The sequence below is a fragment of the Solea solea genome, chromosome 5 (assembly GCF_958295425.1).
Source record: "Solea solea chromosome 5, fSolSol10.1, whole genome shotgun sequence".
Taxonomy (NCBI): Eukaryota; Metazoa; Chordata; class Actinopteri; order Pleuronectiformes; family Soleidae; genus Solea; species Solea solea.
This window is the reverse complement of record NC_081138.1, coordinates 25,586,424-25,612,435: the sequence shown is the minus strand read 5'-3', so window position 1 is coordinate 25,612,435 and position 26,012 is coordinate 25,586,424. Positions and strand designations below refer to the sequence as shown.

The 26,012-nt window shown below is 41.2% G+C and overlaps 1 protein-coding gene across 7 annotated transcripts; it reads right to left on the bottom strand.

The window, feature by feature from the left end:
- Positions 1–2,987: 2,987 nt before the first annotated feature.
- pax6b (paired box 6b) lies at positions 2,988–24,486 on the bottom strand. Of its 7 annotated transcripts, none has more exons than XM_058629735.1 (14): positions 24,316–24,486; positions 17,924–18,179; positions 15,108–15,161; positions 14,304–14,327; positions 11,860–11,990; positions 11,530–11,565; positions 11,229–11,444; positions 10,812–10,977; positions 6,995–7,153; positions 6,731–6,813; positions 6,494–6,641; positions 5,457–5,566; positions 5,091–5,232; positions 2,988–3,610 (listed from the first exon to the last, which is right to left on the bottom strand). In XM_058629735.1, the coding sequence occupies exons 2-14, from the start codon at positions 17,934–17,936 to the stop codon at positions 3,525–3,527; spliced, it is 1,368 nt and encodes a 455-aa protein (XP_058485718.1). In that variant the 5' UTR covers positions 17,937–18,179; positions 24,316–24,486; the 3' UTR covers positions 2,988–3,524. The 7 variants fall into 7 exon arrangements, with proteins under 7 accessions (XP_058485718.1, XP_058485719.1, XP_058485723.1 ...); XM_058629736.1 differs by lacking the exon at positions 24,316–24,486 and adding an exon at positions 18,405–18,506; XM_058629740.1 differs by lacking the exon at positions 24,316–24,486 and adding an exon at positions 15,360–15,434 and having other exon boundaries at positions 17,924–18,297.
- Positions 24,487–26,012: the final 1,526 nt, after the last annotated feature.

The window sequence follows — 26,012 nt, the reverse complement described above, 5'->3', positions numbered from 1 at the left end:
TTTGTTTTTATCATGTGTTATTTTGAAACATCAGTAATGAGACTTTTGTTTTGTTTTTAGCTTCAGTTATTTTCTTTTTGCATGTACACAAATCAACCAGGTACTAATTTTACTGTGGTGAATACTCTGTCATAAGTCACAATTCATTCATTGTCTACTGTTTTATCCTCCACATGAGGGTCATGGGGTTCGCTGGAGTCGATCCCAGCTGACACAGAGACAAACAACTCGCTCATTCACACCTGCAGTCAGTCTACAGTGTCCAGTTAACCTCTGCTTGTTTTTGGGAAATTGATAATGTATTATGTACAATGCATACATAGTTTAATAACTTGCATTTTATTTTACTCATGTATAATGTTCAGTGAGCGATGTGTCTTAGGATCTTGAAAGAATCACTTGGACTGGATTTAAGGGGACAAACAAATCCACTGGACTCACTTAGGATTGTGTTTTAGCAGCTGCCATTTTTGTCTTATTGATGCCTCCTCAAAGCCAAAGCTTCCTTCCTGTCTTTGTGTTAGCTGTGTGTTGTTGAATGACAACGCTCAATCAATTATCACCAGTTTTAGTTTAGTAAAGCAGACCTTTTCGTGGTTACCCGTCCTGTAAAACGCAGTTTACAAAATACACAAAATTAAACTATTATTGATTCTATTTTGCAGTTGCAAGTGTCATGTTACTTCCTGTGAAACTGTTGACAGTAAATAAGGGGAGGGGTGGGTAATAGGATAATAGGAATTCTTAATATTGCACTCATCATTAAAGAAAAACTTCAATCTAATTGTTATCACTGTGTTTATGCAATGATTTAATATGTATCTCCATAATCCTCAGCACAGACTGATTTATCTAACCTTTTATCATATCTATTTTTATTTTTTTAGTCCTGTATCACACAAACCTACAGGAGGAGAGTATCAGCTTCAGTTTGCCATTTCAGATTTCACATTTTCTGGCCTAATCAGTGTCGGATTAAAACCACAAAACCAACTGTACAAAGTTCTCTGGAACTTTTCCAGAAATCCTTATTGCCCGACTTCATCCTGAACAGTTTTATCCCAAAGCTGTGTATTATTTAGACACTAATTGCAGTCTTTCTTGCATTTTGAATTTCTCACTCTCGGTAATTATTAATGCTCTTGCTCTCTCTCGGCACGTTCATCCACTGTAGTTTGCCCTCAACTCTAAAAACATCTGCGTTATAAAACCGGATCAAAATTAATATGGGGAAACTGCATTAGCTCTGAAATCTAAATCTGATTAACCTCTGAGGCTTAAATTTCTTAATACCCTATTAAGTATGAAGTGAGATGCAAATTCATTTAATCAAATTAGCCAGATATTTGGTGCTATTAAAAGAAAGTGTGAATTTTTACTCTTTCTTGATATTCTTTCATTTTGGATGCTCACAAAAACACACCCCCTTCAAATCCACACACACACACACACACACACACACACGACCTCCCTGCTGCGATAGCAAGTGAAGCAAAATAACTCACTCTGCCATACAATCACTCCTCTTCCTCGCTCGAGGCGCTGCCTGCTTTATTCCATGGATCTTTTTTTTTTTCCCCTCTCTCTCATCTCTGCTCCCCTCGTCATCCTCGCTAGTTGTGTATTTTTGTCCTCCCATTGTAAATCCACCACAAACAAGACCCACTGATGGAGGATTGTGTTACTTTTCTCATTGTGTGGTGGAGTTTTGTGATTTTCACGAAAAAAAGTTTAAATTTGCAACAAATTAAGGACCGACCGTGCACCCGGCATAGCATTAAACAGGCAAAAATGCTTTCTTTAAGACACAATTTTTACTGTACAAAATGTTTTTTATATTTTTCACAAAATACATTTAGAAAGCTCCATTTTAAATAAAATTAAATTGAAATATTTAAGAGACAGCGTGTAGACGTTTTTTTTTTTTCTTTTCTTTATCTCAGAAGCATTGCTCAGACGTTTACAACCCCATAATGTGTCCATGTTCTGCGTACACACCGGAAATAAAGATGCAAAACTCAAAAAGAGCATGACAGATGACGCTAGAAAAACCCTCCCATGGTCTTCAATTATAAATAATTCAACTGCCAGGGTTTTCGACTGCAGTCTCACGAACTCGAAGCCAATGTAATCAAAACAGAATGTGTTTACAAAAGATGTTTGCAACACGCGACTAATATCTTTAAAAGAAAACAAAAAAAAACATTGTGTACTAGATGAAATACAAAGGCTTTGGTCTGTTTTACAATCAACAATGATTAAATCTGATATGTACTTGTAAACAACTGCCAAACACTTAAGTTTAAAACTCTGTCAAGCAATGTTTAATCATAATTATAGGAATTAAATATTTCTAGATGCACAATTTTTTTTTTTTGACCATAGGACACTATAATACAACTATACCTAAGAGACAAATTGTACCTGACCCTAAAGTAATGTATCTTATGATGCATGGAACATTTATAGAATATTCTCGGGGATATAAAATGAAATCAACTTTTATTGAGAAATCTTTCTGGAAGATTTCCTTAGGGAAGACAAGTACTTTACATTTTGACAAAAAACAAACTGGATTATATCGAAGACGCAGCCTACCATTTACAGACTACAGGTTTTCTTTTTACGCCTGTTTTTCCACATTTAATGTTCTCCGTGGTAATCTAGGGTCAATCCAACCACCGAAGCGCGAGGTCCGAGATGCTCCGTCTACTTGTCGTACAGTGATCCGTTTCTAATAAGCCAGCAAACGCAAAGGCCCGTGTCAGAGGAGTCGACACCACAGCCTCAGTGGATGGATCGAGTTTGAGTTTCCTCTGCTAAATATCCATTCGTAAGAAATAAGATCAATAAATATTATTATTTTTTTCTGACACAGTAAGAGTCTTCCCTCCAGCTTTTCGGCGTAAAATGATATGCAAAAAGCGTCCAGAGACCATGCAAAGTCTGGTAGAAAGTCTCGATATAAGCAGATTAAAAGATAGTCATGGCAGAATCTCTCGGGGTTTCTCCTCTCGCTCGCAAAACAAACGCAAGACCAACATGGTTTTCTAGCAGTCCATCTATCAGTACTTGATCTTGGTTTTTCATATTAACATACAAATGGCCATTTACAAACACACCAGAGAAAAAAGGAAACAATGACTGAAGTTGGAAATAGAAAAACAAACAGATAAGTTTTTGTTCCATAAAAATTTTAACACTGGGCACTTTACAGATGTCCATTTTCTTTTTTTCCATTGTTGTTCTCTCCTCCCAGTCCTCATTTGAATGTGCCTAGAGCTACAGAACAGCACAAAGTCCCAATGGAAAAAAAAAACAAAGCCCAGACGTCCAGACACTCTCGCAGTCTCTTTTTCTTTCTTTCCTCCTCTCCTTTCCCGTCCTTTTTGCCTCTTCATCTCCTCCTCCTCCTCCTCGTCCCTCTCTCGCCTTCTCTACTCTCCTGTGCTGTGTATGTGTGAGGAGCACTGCCGGAGGGCGATGGTGCAGTGGGTGTTTACAGGGTGAAGTAGCTCTTCTCTCTACTGTAGTCTTGACCAGTATTGAGACATGTCAGGCTCGCTCCCTGGGACTTGGACAGGGACAGACACTCCAGGAGAGATGAGTCCTACAGACACAGAAACACAAAGCTGTTAGAGGTTGTGGAAAAAAAAAGAAAATATAAAATAAATAAAGCTGTGTACGTCGCAGGATGAATGGATGTGTTATGTGCAGTGAGTCAGTACATTTCCATGCACGATTAAGTCCCGCTATGGTCGTTGCTCAACTACTTCTGTCCTTGTCCCAGCTAAGTCCAAGCGGGGCGGAATCAATTTAGTGAATGAAGTGTGTGACTGTCTCTGCCATGTTAGGTGGCGATGTGCCCCCCTTTCAGCTTGGTAGTATTTGGCATTTCCCAGTTTTCCGATTACATCATAGATGACACTTGGGCGTTAGGTGGCACGTGTTAGCATGTCAAGCACCGTTTTGTGTCTTTCTAACAGCCGTTAACTCTTCTAATTGTGTATAAAGGGCGCATGTAGTCGTCCGGTTTGGCAAGTGAAGCCAATCAGGAAGTAAGCATATGCTGAATAGCCACCGGGGGGCGACTCTGTAGGATGTGAAAAGAGCTAAATTTGAACGGAAGTTTGTGGGAATATATTTGAGGCACCAGTTAAGCATGGCAACTATGAGAGGACACCAGTGTGATCGACAGATGGTATCATCCAATGACATCTGTGAACTTCCGGTTGCTAAATTCGACACGATGCCCGTCAAATCTCAAAACTTCAAAACAAAGTGGGAGTTCAGGTTTTTAAAGATGAAGTCACTACAGGTCGCCACTTGGTCCTTGTTTGTCCTCAGTGTTGTTTTCTTGTGTGTACTGGCTTGTACCTGAAAGCTGGGACTATAAGGAAATACCACGTAGTATGCAGCGGGGCTAACATGTTAAGTCAGACTATCATGAATATTTAGTTTTTCTAACGTCATGTCAATGTACTGAGTGTGAGCCACGTAGCACTGTGTTTTTAAGAGCTTGCAAAAGTGAAGCTGCTAAGAGTCGAAGCATGTGCACATACAGTAGCTGCTCAGAAGAGAGAGAGAGAGAGAGAGAGAAAAAAATGCTTGCAAGCTCAATAAATTGAGGCTTTGGCAATGGCATTTAAACAGAGAGAGTACAACAGCAAATGAATCAAATTAATTAGCAATTTAGCACAGAGGAAATGTGGTTATGCATGATTAACTCTTCATGACTATAACCAGTATATATGGCTCTGGGTAACAGCACCCTAATGGGGTGGAACTAAACTATGGGCTGGAGCGGCGGCGCTGACATGATGGCACAGAGTGGCTTCTTTCATGCGGCCGCAGACCCAGAATGAAATGAAATGTAAAAGGATATTGATGCGGATGTTTAAGCCATGAAGAGTCTCAGAGTAGACAGAGGGAAGAGGGGGGGGGGAAGTGGCAGCGTATGACAGAGCGTGAATCAGAAGGCGGCTATGATGCAGGACAGGCGACTCCCCCGATTAAAGGAGAGGCGGCACATGTTTCAGCGTGCACTTGCTTTTAGTAGCATATGAGTAAACAATAAATTTGCTGCCTACCTGTTGAGGTGGTACCAGAAGTGGTCATTGATTGGCTGTTCATATGTGCCTGCATATGAGGGGGCGTGTATGTGTCGTAGCTCCGCCCGTTCACAGGCGGACTGGTAGGCAGCATGCAGGAATAAGAGGAGGTCTGGCTGGGCTATAGATGGGGAGAGAATGTTACATTAGCTTAGCCAACCATATCTAATTTTAGTCATAATTTTAGTTCTGCTCCTGACAAAAAAAAACACCCTATTTTTCTTTTTTATACATATATTTATTTCGAGGGAAACGTTTGGCCTGTAACTATCATTTCAAATCATGATTATTATATAAAATAGACAATGTTTTTTTTTTTTAAACATGGATTTTCTTTATACTCACTTGCATAGGTAGATTGTTTGCCATGGTGAAGCTGGGCATGGGGGGCAGAGCACTGTAGGTGTTTGTGAGCGAGTCAGGTCTACCCAGCATTGACCCCGAGGTGAAAGACACTGTGAAAAGAAAAGAAAAATGTGATTTAAAAGTGCAGAGAACACACAGACACACACACACACACACACAGTGTGAGAGACAATCTCTGTGGTACGTGGTGGTAACATTGATAGACCCAAAACTAAGGCTTTTCACATTTGGTTACTCTTGGTTTTGATTATTTTGTTGATTAATCGATTAGTTGTTTGGTCGAAAACCCGTCAGAACAAGTTTATTGGTGTTTCCCAAACATTAAAATGATGATTTTCTGAATATTTTGCCCACACACCAAACATAATTATGTATTTTGTTATATGGAGCAATGAAATTAGTCAGTATTCACATTTTCCACTTGGTCAAATTAATTTAAAACAATTATGATGCTGCTGTGTTTGTTTAATTCACATTATATTTGCAGAGTTGGATTAAATTCGACCTGTTTTGTTTTTTTTAATTACATTTTTTTCACATCTTTTACTCGTAAAACGTGTTATAATTGACAGAAAAGACAGTGAGGAAAAGTGCAGGGCTTTTATTTTCTTTGAATGCAGTAATTTAGACGTCAAACGTCCTCTGGTGTTGTGGGAATGAGACATGTATCTCAGATCCAGAAGCTGACCCATAAGTCCTCATGGAGAAAGTAACCTGGTTCCAAGATTTCTGAGGAACTGGTTCAGATTTTGGCCTAAGTTTTGAACTGTGGTTAGGTTAAAGTTAGTGGTTAACCCAAACATGTGTGCATGTGTCAGGTGAGTGACTTGTAAGCACGAGCTTCAGTTGAACCCCTGTGTGCCTGACTTGGTGATTACAGATACAGTGAGCTGAGGAAATGTTGCTCAATCATCCATCAGAATGAAAGCAGTGCCAAAACAAACACTGCAGCCTCTGAATCCACAGGCTGTCACATTAATATCTGGTTTAAAAAAAAAACTGCGTTGCTGTGTTACCCGGTGTGGTTGGCTGAGGGATGGCCTGGTAGACGCTGGTGCTGAAGCTGCTGCTGATGGGGATGTGACTGGAGCTGTTGGCCTGTCTGCGCTGGTTCCGCAGCTTCTCCTCTCGCCTCCACTTCGCTCTTCTGTTTGAAAACCATACCTGCGATACAGTGCAATAAATACGTAAGTCACGTGTTCATTTCCTAACACACATCCTTTCTGGTTAAAAAAACAGAGAGAGAGACTCACTTGTATTCTTGCCTCGGGCAGATCGATCTTCGCCGCTAGTCTCTCTCGCGCGAAAACATCTGGATAATGAGTTCTTTCAAATTCTGCAACGCAGGAAATAAGTGTGTTATAAAAAAAAATAAAAAAAGAAGCAGCAGATCACATTCAGGGTGAGTGGATCCCTGCATGATCAGAGACCTCATTTCCTTATTAACAAAACTATTAGGAATGCAATTAGATTTCATTTATTTATTTATTTATTCGTGTTATTTGTGATTGTCGAACCTTTCTCCAGCGCCTCGATCTGCTCCTGAGTGAAGGACGTGCGGTTTCTCTGTAGTTTCCTCTTGAGCTGCAGCCGCAGCTGCGTCTCCTCCGAGTCCTCGCCGTTCGAGCTGATGGAGTTTGTGTTTTCTCCTGCGGGGTCTTGTTGTTGGCAGCCATCTGCAATTTAAAAATAAATAAATAATAATAAGTATTAAATAAATAAAGAAGAAGAGGCATTTAAATTGAAATATGCAGTTCAATTAAGCTAATTGAATAATCAATTCCGCGGGTCTCGTGTTGTATTAACGGCGCGACATCATTAATTAAAAGCCACTGTCATGGTCGGTTTCACTCAACATCAGATGGATTGTTCAGAGGAGGGTTGTTTTTTTTGGTCTTAATGTTGCCAGAATGAGGAACAACAATATTATGTTCTCCCCTTTTTCCAGAAGCGTCACATGCAGTTGAAGTGTTTATAAAATATTGTGGGAAAAACAGGCTGCTGAGGGGGGAAAGGCCGCGCGCACTCCTCCGCTCTCCAACAATGGCGCGTGTTGTGAAAAGGTTAAGAGAAATGTGACAAGATGTGGCGAACCTCTTTTCAGAGCCTATGAAATGTATTAAAACCCCAAACTCTCTCTCACTCTCGGTGTCTTTCTACCAACCACTACCTCCCACCATCCCCCGGGTTTTTTTTTTCTTCCTAGGGCAGAGCAGAGCCTCAATGGTTGTTCCCATATGGGCGTTGGTATAGCCATTGAGGTGACCACCAACTTCTGAATAGGAGAAGACGCTTTTCAGAATGATACAATGCCTTCAGGAGTAAGGGAAACCATTAAACTATGGACACAGTCAGAGACGAGCAGTGAGCCTTCGGTGGGTGTAATATATGGGAGGCTGAGAGAGAGAGGGGGGAGGAGGGAAGGGAGGGAGGTGGGGGGTATTGGAGGAGATGACAAAAGGATTCTCTCTCTCTGGAGGCGCATAGGCTCTAGTACTTTGGCATTGTGCGCACGAGGATCCCAGTCAACAGAGCTTTGAGTCCACTGTGTTAACCCTTATCCACTACCATCATTAATCACGTCCCCCGGCCAGCTACACGCCACTCAGGATTTCTGTCTTCAATTGGAAACAAATGAGTGAGGAGAGAGCATGCAACCCCCTGAACAACCAAAATAAGGCCAATCTATTCACTGCTCCTGCATGCATGCATGTGTGTGTGTGTCCGCGGTGCATGCGGCCCGCAGGTCCCCCTCAGTTCGCAGGCTTATCGTCTAATGTCCTGTCTCCATGTTGGACATCATTATCACACCAAGGAGTTAATGTGAAATTAAGCGCAGGGGGGCGCGTTGATATGGAGGGTGGTTTGTGTAATATCACACTGATGCCGTGGGTGGAACTCCATTTCAGCTTTTTGTATGCAGATGTGTTGTTATGTTTGTTTTTGATTTGTGTGATTGGCATATTTTGTTGATGCGGGGCGGGGTCTGTGGAGCCAGGACACCCAGCATTAAGTGCGTAAAAGTTGCATGCGTAAAACCAAAAGTTAGAAATCACACACATTTTGTGGTGATGTGAGGCCTGTTTTAGGCCTTAAATATAAACGTCTTTATGAGTGAAACCCGATGCCACATGTTTCCTGACAATTTCCCCTTTTGCTGCAAAAAAACCCCCAAAAACTTAAGAGTATTCTTCTGTTTGTATGTTTCTTCACTGCGGCTAATCCATAAAAAGGAGTGAATGTGCAGCTATTATCCGTCTGCCAGACCCACTGACGCTAGGATGGGATTTGTTTTCTTTTTAAAAGCGCTGGGAAATAAACTCATTCTTTAGTATCACGATGTGTCGGGCAGTGAGGCGGAAAAGCAGCAGCAAGAAAAAAAAAAAAAAGATACCGAACCAATTGCGGCACCTTTCAGCTGCTGAATCCGGATCAAAACACTCTTGAGAAACCGCTTAGAAGTGAAAGAGAAAGTGAGAGACTAAATCCTATAGACGGGATTTAGAGCCATATAGCCAGCGACTGAGAAAGGGATGAAAGACGGAATCGGTGTGGACTTTTATTCGTTTCTCTTTGGATAGAGTTGTCTTCTTTTGAGGCCCTGTCACTCTCCATGTAGCCAGTATATATATCTACTTATATAGACGGCTTCGTACCATAACTTATTATTGTTAGTATTAGTACTATTATTATTATTATTATTATTACTGTTATTATATTGACTATAATTATTATGTTACTTAACCATATAATTATAGGCCTATTTATAATAGAACCCGATTTAACAACCATTGTTCTCATCTGAATACCTCCATTAGATTTCAAAAAATACAAACACAGTAAAATAATAACAATAATAAAATAATTATTATTATTAATAATAATAATAATAATAATTATGATACAATTTGAAATTAATTAATTGACAGCCTCACGTGTCCAATTCTCATGATTATAAAACTGCATTCCAACACTTGTGATTCACACAAAGTCAAATTAAAACCTTACTAAAGTAAAAAAAAATTAAAATAAAATAAAATAGTGCTTTTGTGGCCTGTAGCAGGCCCCACACAGGATAGAGGGGGAAAAAACCTCTGAAGTGGAACATTTCCACATCAGCCTCGTCATCCCCACACTCCTGCATGTTGCCATTATGAGAGACAAAGCCCTCTCTAATGAGCAATTACACGTAGTGCGGCCTGTTCCCATAACCGATCATTGCGTGTGAAGGGGGAAAACATTCCTTTGTACTAATATATCCGAGCGCACACGAAGCTCCGCGGCTCTGCGGCTCCCCCACGCCTCAGCAGCGGGGGCTCAGGGAGAGAGAGAGGGGAAAGGAGAGGAGCGCGTCTGTGGAACGGACACCTCTGCTCTGCTCTGCTGAGAGGACGAGCCGCTGTCACGCACATCCATGTGTGGGACAGTGGAGGCATTCACACTGGTGGTCCTCTCATGGACCACACTCTTAATTATCTATCAAAGCATTTAATACAAATGTAATACCGACTCTATAAATCTGATTTATATTTGTGTCCAAACAGTTTAAAATCGGTCAAAATATCGATAAAAAAAATTAGAAGATACAGTTAATTTCCTTAAGAATCACATTGAGCCTTTATTATGTTGATATTAGAAGAAAATTATATAATAAACATTGTAATTGAATTATAAGTTATGTGACCCAGTTTATATTAACTACTGCAGATGGGACACTTTGATTTATCTGTTTTAAAACTTGTTGCAGTGATTTATTCTGTTTAAATTAGGAAAATGATTATACTTATTTCCTCTATAAATCCATGTGCTACATGTTGCTCAACACTGTAATTTCACATCATTGTAATTCTGGCTTACTCTGTAAATGTATTTGATTATTTAATTTATATAATGCACATTATATTTTATTATTCCAATATCAACTTAATAGTTTATAGTTTATTGTGTTTGCTGCTGTGACACCATAAATGTCTCCACTGTGGGTCTAATAAGGGATTTTTTTTGTCTTATCTTAGCAATACAAAATACAAAAACATAGTTGATTGACGATTATTGTGAAAACTATAGGTATAACTGTTATAATTCTGGAGGCGTGTCACCTCCCACGTGACTCCCACTGATATCACCACCTGTGCTGACTCCGTCAGGAAACTATTTTACCCCTTTTTAAAAGTGCTTCTCATCATCATTGTCCACCAATTTATGGAGCTTGAAGCGGTTTCTTCACAAGTTTGGCTTAACTTTTTTTTCGTTTCCAAATGGAGAGCGTCAACTTGTATCCACGCGCGCGTCAAGGTGTCTTTATTGGCCACGGTGTGTGATAATGAGGCTCACCTTGGTTGGGCTGTCCTGGCACTGATGTTCCGGGGTACCAGCCGGGCCGGGTCCCCCAAGTTCCTGTCTGACCGTTGAGCATTCTCAGCTTGTCATACATGCCATCTGCGCCCATCTGTTGCTTTTCACTAGCCAGGTTGCGAAGGACTCTGTTTATCGATGACACCTGAAAGACAAATGATATGATGTGTGGGAGGGGGAAAGGAAATTAAGATTAGGATTAGATTATTTTTCACTGCACATTTAAATGGAGCTTCTTCTAATTGACGCGTGGCCACAGATGCATTAATGCGTACAGTGTGTTTCATAAGACTCGAATGCTTGGATGCACATTCTCCTCTTCCTCCAGTGCGCGAGGCGAGGGGGGGGAAAAAAGTCATTTCATGTGGCAAATTAAATCATGTTCACACAACTTACACTGGGTATATTGTCGTTGGTGCAGATCCCCTCTGACAGGAGTCTGTCACGGATCTCCCACGCGAAGATAGACGGACACTCCCGCTTGTACTGCGCGATTTTCGCGACCACCTCCGGTGTGGCGACCCTAGGTTTGCTGCCGCCTATTGCTCTCGGTCTTATGGAGCCAGTCTCATAGTATCTGCCCAGGATCTTGCTCACGCAGCCGTTGGACACCTGGATGGAAAACAAAAAACACAATTCACATACATTATTTACGACTATGAAGGGAATGTCTAAGATGGCGTCAAATAATTATCACCTTGTCACTGTCCAGCACTTGGACTTCATCATGGGTCTAAAACACAAAACATATGCCTTGAATTGTTTATTGGGCATTTTTCTTATAATAGATTTAATCTTTAAAGTTAGCAGGCTTTGTGATTATTGCCTCAAAAAAATATATATATATTATATTATTATTGTAATTATTCCAAAAAAGCATACCGTTGTATCTTCAGTATCGTTATTACTTTATGTTTTGAAAGCAGGTTCTATCCAATGAGAGCAGAGTCTGGATAAACCTGTTTCCAACTACCAAAAAAAAAAAAGAGAAAAAGGGGAAATAAAAGAGTGGGGAGGTGGTTGTCACCTGCAGTATCCTGGAGATGTCGCAGGGTCGAGCGCCACTGTGTGCAAGTTCAACTATTTTCTGCCTGGTGGAATCCGGTAGCGGTCTACCATTAACAAACACACCACCAAGCTGGTTTACGCCACTGTGACCTACATGGAGAAACAAAGAGCGCCGCAGTCATCACATCATATCATACATATACATTTATATTCACTACACGAGGCATCATTGTTTCTTATAGTGATGAGGAGAATGATTTTTATAGTCAGATGAAATATGAGCATATACAGAGACTTTAAATATATACATAAAAAAACTCTCCCTCGTATCTCTCAGTGCATTCCCATGAAGTCAAACATTGCGCATATAAGTCACTAAAAACGCATGCAGAAGCTTAACAACAGCAGCATCACATTCAATAAAGTGAACAAAAACAACGTTTGTTTGTTTCTTATCTCGTCACAAATCAACAGCAGCACAATAATCTCTGACTTGAACTCGTAAAAGTGCAGTCGCATCATAATCCAGCACCAGCAGCTCCTCATCCACAAACTGTAATAACCAACAACCAACAACATGCAACAGCAGTGACACTGACACACCAAACACCAAAATGTGCTTATTTAAAAGTATATATAAATAGCTCGTATTTGTTAAGAGCGTCGCTTTCTGGAAAGTGTCCATAAAAGGTCAACCGGTCCGTCAATACGCACAACAATTACGCACGAGTAAAACAGCCAGTACATGGACACAAGCTCTAAAATTGCGAAACAAATTTGAAGAAATGATTATTGGTTTTTTTTGTTTTTTAAATGTTGCATTTTTGGGGAAATCATCCCTAAAATGATTGTATGCTTTGTCGCTAAAGCAGAGGAAAAATAATCCCGCAAACCTGAAGCCAAAAGGGGGGAAGTGACTCCCTGTTGTGCCTGCGCCGCTCTCTCTGCTCCTCCGCTGCCTTCCCCTGCGCTGCCGCCCGCTACATTGACTCCGGGAGCAGAGGCTCCTTAGCAATAAATAAGCTCCAAATATAGAAGAGGGGGAAAATATGATGAGCCTGCCTGACATTTGTCTTTAAAATAAAGCTAGCTGCACGTCAAGTTTGAGCTTAATTTCTGGAAATAGGCGGAAGTCGCCTCGGATCATGCATGGGAGGCTAATTGAAAAGATCAGTTGGAGCACTTGTGGCAGGCATGTCACTTTATGACACCGCTCTGCTTTTGAAAATCGCATCGTCACGACAAATAGTAGCATGATAAAACGACCCTTTCTGTCTGCATTTGGATATCACTCAGACAAAATTGGACGCTACTCGTTTACCCTCGGAGGGAGACTTCGTTTTAAGGTGGCCGGGGGCTACGCGCGTTCACAGGGACGAGGGCGCGCCTGGATTTGTAACATATTAAATGTGACATGGAGGCTTTTTTTTTTCCTTTTCCTTTCCTGCCCCCCTTGTTTTGTATTTGACAACAAATGCTCACAGCCTCTGTAGTCCTGTTGTGAGCAATCTGTGGGCGTCTTTACTATGTGAAATATGTCACTTTAAACAGGAGACTTTTATTTCATAGGACTCATCAGAGGCTGCTCTTCATACCTGAGTGGAAATAAAACCTGTTTAACTGAGACACGCATCCTCCCCCTGCTCCCTCTTTGGCCGCTATGTGTAATAATCTTCTGACTGATAGTAAATCCATTATCATCCCCTCTGGTCTTCGGTAATTCCAGGATTAAGCGGAATTAATAGACTTCTTATGCTGAAATTGGCCTGCGCCGCATTCTAACATTCGCTGCTCTGCGGGTTCTCCATCATCTCTTGATTTACAGCTATCACATAAATCCCCCGGATCGATAAAAAACATCAGATAAGGGACATCACACGGAAGTAAAGGGGAGGAAAAAAAATCTCCTATATGAGGTTAAGTCTTAATCATGGCACAATTCCCTCAAGTGCCCAGAGTCGATCTCGCCCCGCTGGCGCTGATTATGCGCCTTGTATTCTATTGCAAGTGCGCTAATAGGAAAACATATGGTGTCAATTTGGACGCTCCCCACTATATACACCCAGGAGTTATTAACACAAAAGCCACCGAGGCCGCGCTGCGACCTTTAGACAACCCAAAGGGCCGAGTCCAATGATATCTGCTCGGGCAATTCGCACCAGACATCACACGCCAAGTGCAGGGGGAGCGTCCCATTAACATCAATCCACACTGTGGTGTCGAACACACGGGCTCTGATAAGAAGCCATCATCTCAATCATGGGCAATAGATAAAAGATAAATTAAACACAACAAGACTCCACTGAATGCCAGCACTTTTTTTTCTTTTTTTTTTAAATCTGTAAAAACAAAAACATTTTTCATCACATTCTTTTTTCTTTCTTTTTTTTGGCGCACAGATTAACAGCACAGACACGTCATCAAGGTATATGGAGAATAATATAATGAAATTATTCCACACACCTTCATCACAGATGTCATACACCTCTTGTCCAGCAGCAAGAGAGAAAATGTTTCATGTTTATCCGTTTTTGTTTCAACACACACCAGCAATAAGACAAAAAAAATTTAGAAACTTCATCTGCAGATGTGTGTGTCTGTGTGTGCGTGCGTGTGTTTGTCTGTGTGTGTGCGTGTGTGTGTGTTTGTGATTGACACCCACGACAATATGCTTGTTAATATTTATCTTCCGCTGTGCACCACTCACACACACACATACACACACATAATAGAAGCATTTGCTTTCTGGTTCATGCTGAATATATGGACTCATCTACATAAGACATTATTGCTATTCCTCATGTTTCATGCAGGGGCATCATCATCTTCTTCTTCTTCTATACACGCAGCTCATCTTGTATGCAGCCTGGCAGCAGCTCTAACGCTAATGCAGGCGGGCTGTGCAATTATTTAATACCAACTCAAGCAGAAACATAAAAAAAAAAAGAAAAAGAAAAAATCTTCCCTTTTTAATACAACCCCCTCTATTCTTCCCCTCTCTTTTCTATATGTGATTAACTTCCCTACACCTCCTATTACTGCAAAAACATTCAAACATAATAATAAAGTTAGTGTCTCCTGCACCTTTAACACATGCAAATTCAGAATCTCAAGTGTTTTTAATAAAGTTATAACCCCCACTGTTGCTGTCATTCAAGCACATTCACATCGTGTGGTTTGCAGTCAAATGTTTGAAAACATGTAGATGTGTGCATATATATATAGACAAAGAGAGAGAGAGATACATATATTAAAAAACAAACTTACTGTTCTGCATCATTGAGGCTACTCCAGACTCCCACGTGGCTTGGTTGTGGTATTCTGAGCGTCACAAAGAAATAAAAAGAAGCTGGTTAAGAATCAAATAAACACAAACCTGGTGCATAAACACATTTTTGTTCCATCTTTTTTTAAGTATATAAATTAGGTTTTCTTATCTCCTTAGAGATGCATGATAGGTGTTTTTTTTTTTTTATAACATCCTGAGTAGTATGTATATGTATTTAATATTAAACTTGCCTGGAAACAGAGTTGACTGTCCACGCTATAACAATTTAGTCAATCATCTGCCGTTTTCACTACTTTAATGTCTCCCTAAAGGACAAAGCAAAACAACACATTAGCACAGCCACACACATGCTCCTGATGCACGTTTCATACCACGGTGTGTGTGTGTGTGTGTGTGTGTGTGTGTGACTTTGACTCAACATGTTGCTGCCTACAAACAGGGAGGCCTGCATGTGTGAATAAACACACCGATTCTTCACAGACTTTGTGATTTTATTTTGAGCTCATTTAAATAAAATCAGGCCTCAAGAGTTTTATTTAGTTTTTTCCTTCTCCCCACTGCTCCCTTGCACTTGATGTCTTCTCCACTCGTGAAGTCTAAACCGTGGAAATACAGTGACACACGTTGTCTACCTCGCCTCACTGCTCTGTAAAAGTCCACATTAGGAGGGAGGACGAGGAGGGAGGAGGAGGAGGAGGGAGGAAGAGGGGGGCACAAAGCTGGTGTACAATAGACACACATATATATATACACACACTCTCTCTCTCTTTTTCCTCTTTCTCTTTTTGCCCCCCCCCCCCTCTCCCACTCTGCCTCCAAACACAACCTCAAACCCGGGGCGAAAACTCGGCCTCCACGACTAGAAACACACCACAGCAGCTTCCACACTAAACACACCAACAAGTTCAGCTTCATACAAAGAGCCGGAGGCATGCATCCACCCACCCCCTCCGGGACCATTCACACACACACACACACGCGCGCGCGCGCACGTACACACACACACGACCGTGACCCCGGTGCCGCCACTGCGTGAATGTGGGTTTTGTTTTGCCTTTGCTTTTCTTCCATTTTCAAAAAAAAGGGGGGGGCGGGAGCTGGTGAATAAAAAAAGAGAAAGAAAAAAGAAAGTAATTTCTTGTTATAAATATTTGGTGGTTATTTTGTGCTATGCTGGTGCGGGTTGTAAAGCGGGTTTGCGCACACAACAGCGCAGTAGGGCGCTCAATTGGAAAAGACAAATGCATTAAAGGAGCCATTGAAAAGGGGGGAAGAGATAAAAAGGGGGCCAGGGAGGGACAAGTCTCAAGTTTTCTCGTTCTCTCCCTCCATGCAAAGTTGTGTTCTGTGTGTGTGTGTGTGTTGGTGTGTGCAGGAGAAAATGGCCTGATACCGGCGGCGTCAGTCTTCACATGCTGCACTAGTTTGTGTGTTTTTTTCCAGTGCAAGATCCTTCACTTCACTGCTTTTAAAACTGGAGCTGATTTCTTTATGGGATGTCGCTCATTAATCAAATTCAAATTCCATCACAGTGGCCCTCACAGCTTTAGCATGACATCAAAGTCACCATCTATTACATTCAATTATTATTTATTTTTTTATTTTTTTATTCTTTACTAGATTTGTGTCATGACGTTACATTTTTTGAATGGAAATAATATTAATTAATTAATTTAAATCCGGATTTAAAGCCTGTAAAAAAGTCACCCCGTGTGTGAGTGTGTGTGTGTGTGTGTGTGTGTGGATGATGGTCCCAGAGAGTGGTTAATCATTTATTTAAGGTCGAAAGCTCAAACGTTGTTGTTCCTGAGGTTAACTGCGTGAGCTAATCTGCATTTCTTTTCCCTTTAGTAATCCGTAACAACAAGGTCTTAATTCAACATGCTTATTCTGGCCGCTGGATGCTGCGCTCGCAACATTCATATGCAGAAATAATCCATGTTAGGCCTTTAACGGCCGCTGGTGCAAGTTACACACTGTAACAAGAGGGGGGGATAAAAGCACTTTATTTATTATATTTTATATACATGCAAGTGTCTGGAAAGATAGATGTTAAGTAGATATGAATATGGATTTTGCTGTGTCCAGGCCTATTTTACTATTAAGTTTTTTTTTTTTAATTTTAGTATTAAAAAACTTAAAGGCATATTAACAGTTTAATTTATTTATTTTATTTGACTATTTTGTGCATTTATTTTGACAAAATATGTAGTATAAAGCAGCATTTTATATGCATATTCAATACAATTCAAAACACTATTTAATATTTTAGCCTGACATGCACGTGCAGCCTGACTAACTCGTGTTTTAACTCCGCCTGTTATTAAAACTTACATTTTATGTTTTATTATTATGTATCGTGTATTAAAATGGGGAAAGTTGAATTTTCTCAGACACACAGACAAACTCTCAGAGTCTCCATGGAGTCTTTTTTTCCTTCTTTTTTTTGAAGAGGGCGCTTGGTTGACTCGCCTGCATGAATCAATGTGACACCTTTCCTCAACGGGTCATTGCGCCCCATTCGCCACGATGATCACTGTCCTGGGCCAACGTGACTTTTTACTCTTTGCTGTCATAAATAAGCGCTAAATTATCCGAGGGCCCTGAACACACCATCACTAACAACACCAACAACAAAACGACTAGAATGTATATGTTTTAAAAAAAGAAAACAAGACAGAAACACTGTGGGCACCCGCAACATCAGCCTCAACCTTCAACTAATAATAATAACAATAATAATAATAATATTATTAATAATAATAATAAGGTAAACTTTTCGTCATGGTCTCACCTTTTTGGGGCATCCTGCTTGTTGTCAAAGTCCCTGGTAAAGTGCAGGCTGCACAGCCTTTAGTTCTCCACGCCACAGAAAGAGCAGAAGAAGAAGGAGAAGGAGGAGAAAAAATAAAGAAAGGAAAAAAACCAAACGCCGGCCAGGCTCAGTCTCTCTTTCTCTCCTTCTCCCGGGGAAGTTTTCGAGGAGAGGGGTGGGGAAGAAAAAAAAATTAGTTTCCAGTGTTCTTCGGGCGGAGACGGAGGGGATCTCCCTGCGAAGGAGACAGAGATTGACAGTGAACTCAGATGTCAGGAAGCACGGAGTTTGGCTGAGGATGTGCGCTGGCGTGTGAGAGAGCGAATGAGAGAGTCGGGAAGAGAGAGAGTGGGCAAGGGGAAAGAGAGAGAGAGAGGGGAGGGAGGGGAGGGGAGGGAAAGGAGGGAGGGCTCGTGGTGATGGTGGAAGGAGGAGGAGGGATTGAAGAGAATGAGCACACCTATGCTGATTGGTGATGGAACAAGTGTATTAATGTATGTGTTCCTGGTCTGCTGTGCTGTGCTGTGCTGTGCTGTGCTGTGCTGTGCTGTGCTGTGCTGTGCTGTGCTGTGCTGTGCTGTGCTGTGCTGTGCTGTGCTGTGCTGTGCTGTGCTGTGCACTGAACCTCGCCTCCCTCCGCTGCTCTTCACTGGCCCATTAGCGCGACCCGACCTCTGTCATCATCCCCCATATAAACACTTCCCCCTGCACCACAGCCAGAGCGGGAAACTGGGCCGAGTCACAGCGAGAGAGAGAGAGAGAGAGAGAGAGTGTGTGTGTGTGTGAGTGTCGTCTTCCCAACCCACTAATCAGCCCACGCAAAATGCAAATACCCTGCGCTCACTTGCGGAATATTATTTCCTTATAACTGCCTCAGAGAAATGCCGAATTGGACGCAAACAGCTCTCGTTTTTTTTCTTTTCTGTTCTCGTCCCCGCGCACAGAATCTGAGGCAACGTTCATGTTCAGCCTCTTCAGAGGAAAACAAGGAGCAGGAAAACCAGAAGAAATACTTTAAAATGATAGGTTAAAAAGCTGTTTATTTACACGTGGCTGCGTGCGAGACAATTCAACCTCAACCGGTTTTGACCTTGGAAGTTTCTTCACCAGGCTGCAAAATGGTGGATTAAAAAATAAATAATAATAAGATAAATAAAAACTTTTATAAACTTGGCATGGAATCCTGACCGAGTGAACACAGGTGGTGATGGCACGCCTTTAAAGGTTAAACTAATATTCCACATCTCCTTATTGTCACGGTTGTACACGAATATTTACTTTTAAAAGCTGCCTCTAAACTTAATTTGCTGTCACACAAAACAGTGCAGTAATATGCAAACACTACAAGAATGTTGAGTGTAATCAATTTTCTTATTTAACATTCAAAACAACATCCAGATCCCAGACCGTTCCCCATTCATTCTATTTATGCATTCTAAAATATGCAAATAATCCAATAACTGCAATACTTTTATCCACTATCACTATGAAACCATTCTATTTTGCTTCACATGTGAACACAGTTCATGGCTCTTCAGCTTTCACACAGGAGCAAAAACTTTAAATATTATCGCGATAATTATGAATAGAACTCTATAGAAACATTACTATTCAGCTTTGAATGCACACACACACACACACACATGCACACAGAGTCTGTTGAAAGTTTGGGGACAGTGTCACTTCTGCTTTTTTGTTTGTTGGTTGATTAATTGTATGTTTGTTCACTGACTTAGATTGGCTGAAATTAACTGTCATGAACATTTAGATTATAAAAGTAAATGATAAATATAACAATAGGAACATGAAGTGAAGCAAAACATTTGTGTTGACTTTTGTTTTGCGCGCGGCCTTTAGCCGCAAAAACAACCAGAAATGTCCACCACGTGCTTTTGTTGATTCTTTTAGGTATCCACCTTCCCCTGAATACACCCCCTCCCTCTCTCCCCCTCTCTCCCACTCTCCCACTCTCCTTCTCCTGTCAACAAGAAGGCCGTGCGTAAAGAGCGCACAGCAGCGTTCAGGACAAGCTCGGCTGCTCTTTATGGACACATTTGCGAGGCGCGCACACACAAGGCGACGTCACTCCTGCGACCTGACAGCAAATAGCACGCGTAAATAAAGTAAAGCAAATGACTGTGTAGCCATGACCACACGCTCCCCAAACTGCGCCGGGTTGAATGACTGGCCATTAACGCACAGCTCAGCGCACCCAAAAGCAACCCCTCTGCGCCCGTTTCTGAGCCTCCACCCGGAGCTTTTGGGGCAGCACCAGTCCCAGCAATGAGGAGCCCCGTCGCTTCTGCTGCTAAAGGAGGAGCAGTGGATGTGGTGGTGTTGGTGGTGTGGAGGGGGGGAGAGAATGAGGGGTTGTGTGGAAGTGGAAGCCAAAACCAAAGCGGAGAAGGGGGGTGCGTCAAAGGGCAGAGAGAGAGAGAGAGAGAGAGAGAGAGGGAGGAATAAGCAAGAGGAGGGGAGAAAGAGTTTTTTTTGATGGGGGCATGAAATGAAGTCATGGAGGCCTACACTTGACTTTCTGTGGCATGTGAAAAACTAGGAGAAGTCATGGCTCATCAATAAAACACTTCGGAGGTGAAAGAGGTTCTCCCTAACAACCATCGCATTCCTGACTGTGGGTTCAATGAGTAGACAAACGACGCTCCGAGAGAGGGAGAGAGAGAGAGGGGTGGGAGGTGAGAGAGAGAGGGAGCGCGAGAGAGGGGGACTGGCCGGCTTGAATGGGGCCCTCAGTGGGCCGGCGAGATAATGAGCTGAGAGGACCGCGGCTCAAACTGTCACCGAGGGTCCCGCGGTGAGGAACAACACTCGGGCCAATACTCCTTCATCAAACAACCCGTAAACTAAACGAGCACATTCATCTGTTTCTCCTTCCTGCTTTGTTTCTACTCACTTAAGGACTGGTGGCTCAGCCTATGGTGCGAGCGACGGTGAATGGTCCCCGTGCTTATATCAGCTGACGACACCCCCCCCCCCCCCCATCCCATCCCAAAATAAGAGGGGTTTTCACTCACTCACCCCCCCATTACACGTACATTAGCAGAGCACAAACATGATTTACTGTACAACTCTGTGCTGGCGCACTGAGGTCAGGTGGAGGTAAAACTACATATACTGTATATATATATATGTATATATATACATATATATCAAAAAATAAGTCAACATTTGTAATAGAACACATTATTATTAAGCACATGTACTATATTAATTTTATTAATGTATGTAATCAATTTATCATTATTATTATCATTAGTAGTAGTAGTAGGAGTATTTTTTAGTTGTATGTATATAATCATTCACTGTAACAGTTTTTTCTTCCTTAATTACTTGTTTCATACTTCTTGACATGATATATTAAATGTTTTGAATGTTAGGTCTTTTTGTGTGACAGCTAATAGGATCATAATAAATAAACATCACAGTTGCCTGAGTTGTGCAGCAGTTTGAGCAGCTGCTCCTTGCATCACTGCATTCTTATATTGGCTATAAAGGAATTTTAATCATTAAATAAAATGTCTGATTGTGCTCAGGATCATGCATCAGACACTAAAGATGTCTCTCTGCCCTATACTGTAGCTACGTTTAAAATGCGTATTTCTTGCTGTTTAGTCATAAGCTATTGTGGTGCAAATGTTATTGCCACTCACTTGTCACAGGCTGCAACTGCCAAGAAAAAAAGAAGAAGAAAACACTAACTTGCCTTTCGCTGAAAGACAGATTCCCCCCGATGAGTGTGTCAAGTAGTTTTCTTTGGAAACAATACCTCCACTAGGTTATTGATTTCTCTGGTTAAGCTGTAAATCCGCTCCAAGAGCTAATTCGTTGTCTCCACACAAGTGAGTTTTTTTTCTCACAGCCTTTTATTTTTTTTAAAACAACAATAATAATAATTTAAAAAAAGATAATAGGAATAATTTACTCACTCTGTTGTTGTTGTTGTTTGTTTTGTACAGTCCTGTTGGAAACATTTGTGAAATTTAAAAAAAGAAAAAAAAAACGTGATATGCTCATGTTGGGAAAGCAATTAGCCCAATTCGGATTAGCAGCAACTAATGTCATAGGCCTTGAAAAGAAAAGCCTAATCTGCTCGCTATTTTCCCCTGAGCCTGAGGCAGTGTGGTATTTGTACCTCTGTAGAAACTTTTAAATACAAAAAAAGAGAGAAAGAGGCCAGAAAAGAAAGGAAAAAAAACATAAGGGGAGGGAGAGCAGAGGTATTGTTTCACAGGCGGGGGGAAAGTAGGGTAAACCCACCTAATTTATAGCTTTTATTTGAGATTACACTTCCCCTCTTTACAGGCTGATATAAATCTTATGGGATGAATTCTGAAATCCGGTGGAATAATAATTCCCCATGTGAGTTCTTTTAAAAACCTCTATTTTATTTTTTTATTTTTTATTTACTGATGTGTTTTCTTTTGTTTGTTGATAATTCCCCCCCTCCCCGGAGGTCAGAGTTCACTCACCTTTTTATTTATCAGGACATCTGTCAGAAGTCTATTAGAAAATCTCACAATGCAGCTACAAGGTTGTGCACAGCCTCGTAAATGAAAGGAGTCTTTCAGACAGGAAACTCACAGCATATTGATTCATTTTAATAGATTTGTATATTTTTGGGTGGTTTAATTTTCACTGCTTTTGCTTATTTATTAAGTCCTACAATTATCTGATCCTTTACAGGCCTCACAATTAAAAACACATGAGATTATATTCTTATAAATTATTGTTTTATTACTATTATATGTTGCTGTCACTTGCTGATACACGAGTTAAAAAATATGGTTACACTTTTTGTCAGTAAAATGTATGAATTATTATGATAATTGTAATGATATTTTAGTGTTTTGTTGTTGTTGTTTCTTTAATCCCAGTTATCGCCACACATGTCGACCTGTATTCTTGCTCGGATGACCTGACATTCATCAAACAGCCTCGGCTTGTCAGATTTAATCTCCTTAATAGAGAGATTCATGGGCTTGATTTGCATTCATTATTTGCATTTTTTTTTTTTTTAATCAACCACATGCGTGTTGCGACTTGGGCGCAGATATTTTCATTTGTACGCACACGCAGCGGCACCCGGAACTGGAGCAGTCTATTATTGTCATGTCATTTTTCAGCACATTAAGCGAATTTAAGGAAACTCCTTGATGTCATCTTGAATTTAAAGGAATATTTAAAAAAAAAAAATATATTAAAAAAATAAACAATTGAAGAGGACATATTGTATTATTATCTTTTTTTTCTTTTCTTTTTTAAATAGTTCAAAGATTATGTGCAGGAGAGTTTGTTTGGAGGCAGAAAGGAGAAAGGAAAGGAAAGGAGAGGAGAGGATGTGGGGACTTGTGTGTTTGTGTCACTCTCAGTTGTGTGTACAGCGCACAGAAGCCCTCTCCTGGCAAAAGGCTGAAGGCTGAGATAAACACTGAGGCTAATGGTGTCACTGCAGCGACAAACGTGACAGACAGAAACACTGGATCTAAACGCACAAGAACAGAGCTGGACTCAACGTGTCCCCTGCAGCTACTCTAGAAACTACATCTTTAACTTTGTGGAGAGTTAAAAAAAAAAGAAAAAGAAAGTGGGAAACAATTCTACTTAACATATATATCTATAAACACAGATGTACAAATATGATATGGTCCAAGACTTCTTTAACCCACTGAAACCATCTGAGAAAACCTTAAGGCACACGTGTCAGTCCTCATCCGTGCGTAATTTAGTGATTTTTTTTTTTTAAGTTACTGTCACAACTTTTACAGCACAATACGTTTTTGAGCTAAACATCCCAGCCAAAATATTAGATTGTTTCACAAAAGACAAAAAAAAAAAAAATAATAATGTAGCCTGGATGAAGAGGACTCGCGGTTTGTTTTTAGTAAAAAAAAAAATTAAAAAAATAAAGTCCCGCTGATTGACAGCGTGACTGTCACCGCGTTGATGGAGATGAATGGATCCCATACACATTCAATTTACTGTACAGGTCGAAACCTTTAATTTAAGCGGCGTAAAAGCGCACAATAATGGGCGCTTTTTAAGGAGTGACGTGCGCGTAATTCCTCAGTGAAGATCGCTAATTACACAGTGTGTGTGTGTGTGATAGATGGCCGCGTGTGTTTAAATTTACGTGCACCTCCTGTAGCCTGCACAGGGAAACCTGCACTTAGCCAATCATTTAAACTAACTTTGCCAGAGCATCATTGCGCGCACTCCAACACAAGTTTCTACTTTAATTTTATGGTTACACGTTTTAGTGTTTGGATAGATTTGGTAGAATGTGTTAAATATAGTTTCCAACGAGATGGAAAAGTAAACTTTTGTATAAAAAAATGTAGTCCGTCCAAACTCACCGGGTTTAAAATGCAGTAGAGTCGTCTGTATCCTGTGCGTAAAAAGTGGCTTCTTCTTCCTTCGCCGGATGTTCTCTCTCTCTTTTCCCTCCGTGAAAGCGTATAGGTCCCGAATAAAAGTCGATCTACCTTTGGATCCGCGCTGTAGTTGAAATGTCAATGCGAGTGGTGGAAAAAAATCTGCTCCTCTTACCAGGAACTTTCCCCTTCAGCATCAGCCGCGGCGTTGGCAGTGATTGGCTGGAGCGACGGCTCGACGTCACACCTTGGACAGGACACAGAGCAGCGAACGGGGAAGTGAACAAGGTACATGTGGAGCGCACCGGCCTGTTTACTCTGCCACTGCTGCTGCTGTGTATGTGTGTGTGACAGGCAGCTAACACCTCACCCTCTCTCTGCACGGCTCATGATTTATTTTTGTTTTATATTAACTTTATGGTGTTCTGTGTTTTCCCACGCTGGGTCGAATTGCCACGGATGGACACTTCCACTGCTGGAGACTGAGCTGATGGGTTTTAGCTGCTTCACTCTTGCACAAAAGTACTTTGGCCAAAATGTTTTTTGATTTTAAGGATAAAAGATGATCATAAACATATTCTTATGGCTTATTTATTGCAAGCAAATGTAATTGACAATGGCTTTAGATGTTGCACATAGTAGTTTCATATGGTTTTTAACATGGGAAGTTATTTATTTAATTAAATAGTTATATTCTTAGTATAAATTACTTGTTGTGCATTTTAGTGCAGCTGCAATATTCATCCTTCTTCTTGTCGTCTCGCTCGTGTTGTGGATTGTTCTGCAGCTTTTGGGGGACCTTTGATTTCATTTGAATATTAAATATATCAAGAAGTAATTAGTAGTTCAGATGTTAATAAACAAACAACAACTAAGGAGTAACGAGTTGAATGGGTGCAAGGGTATACAGGATATATGCTTGTTGTTGTTTTTAATGTAAACATGCAGTATAGTGTATATAGTGTGCAACAAGTGAGGAGAGAACAGGTGCAGGAGAACATCCCGTGTAAATGTCTCATTATTCCTCATGATGTCAAATATATTAAAAAAAAGCTTGCAGAGCCATGACGTCACAGGCACATTATGGTGCAGGATTTAAAATGTCACCATAAACATGAATTCCATTTGTGGTCCCATTTCTCTTTTTTTTCTGTCTGCGCTAAAACGCTTTTTTATTCCTGCAGCCCATAAAGTTGTCATCCGTTACTCGTAACAGGGCTCCAGCTCCCCTTTTACTAAGGTAGGCTAAAAGCCTCAGATCCTATTTTCACAACCTTTGATGTTTGTGTCAATTTGAACAAGACGCTGAGTAAATGGGGGCAACCGCGCCGCCACTCGTCTCCCAGGAAGACACCGGGGCAGCAGCGCAGGTACGGGCCGGTCACGACTGGCTGTGTTTGGGCCATTATTTGGAGGTGCAGCCATTAAGGGGCCTTGATACTGTGCAACGCAGCAGGGTGCTCGACATCCGCGCTGGAAACCGCACGGCTTGCTCCCTGCTTATCAGGCTGTCAATAAAACGAGATGGGATACAGCGGTGGAGCCAGGTGCTGCCTTTCCCTTCCCACACAGCCGCGCTCTCCAGAAACAGATCAGGCGTAAACGCAAATCTGTCCAGCCGGTTTCTCCCTCTGCCGTCACCACGCTGCTGATGCTGCTGCACAACGTCCCCCCCCCCC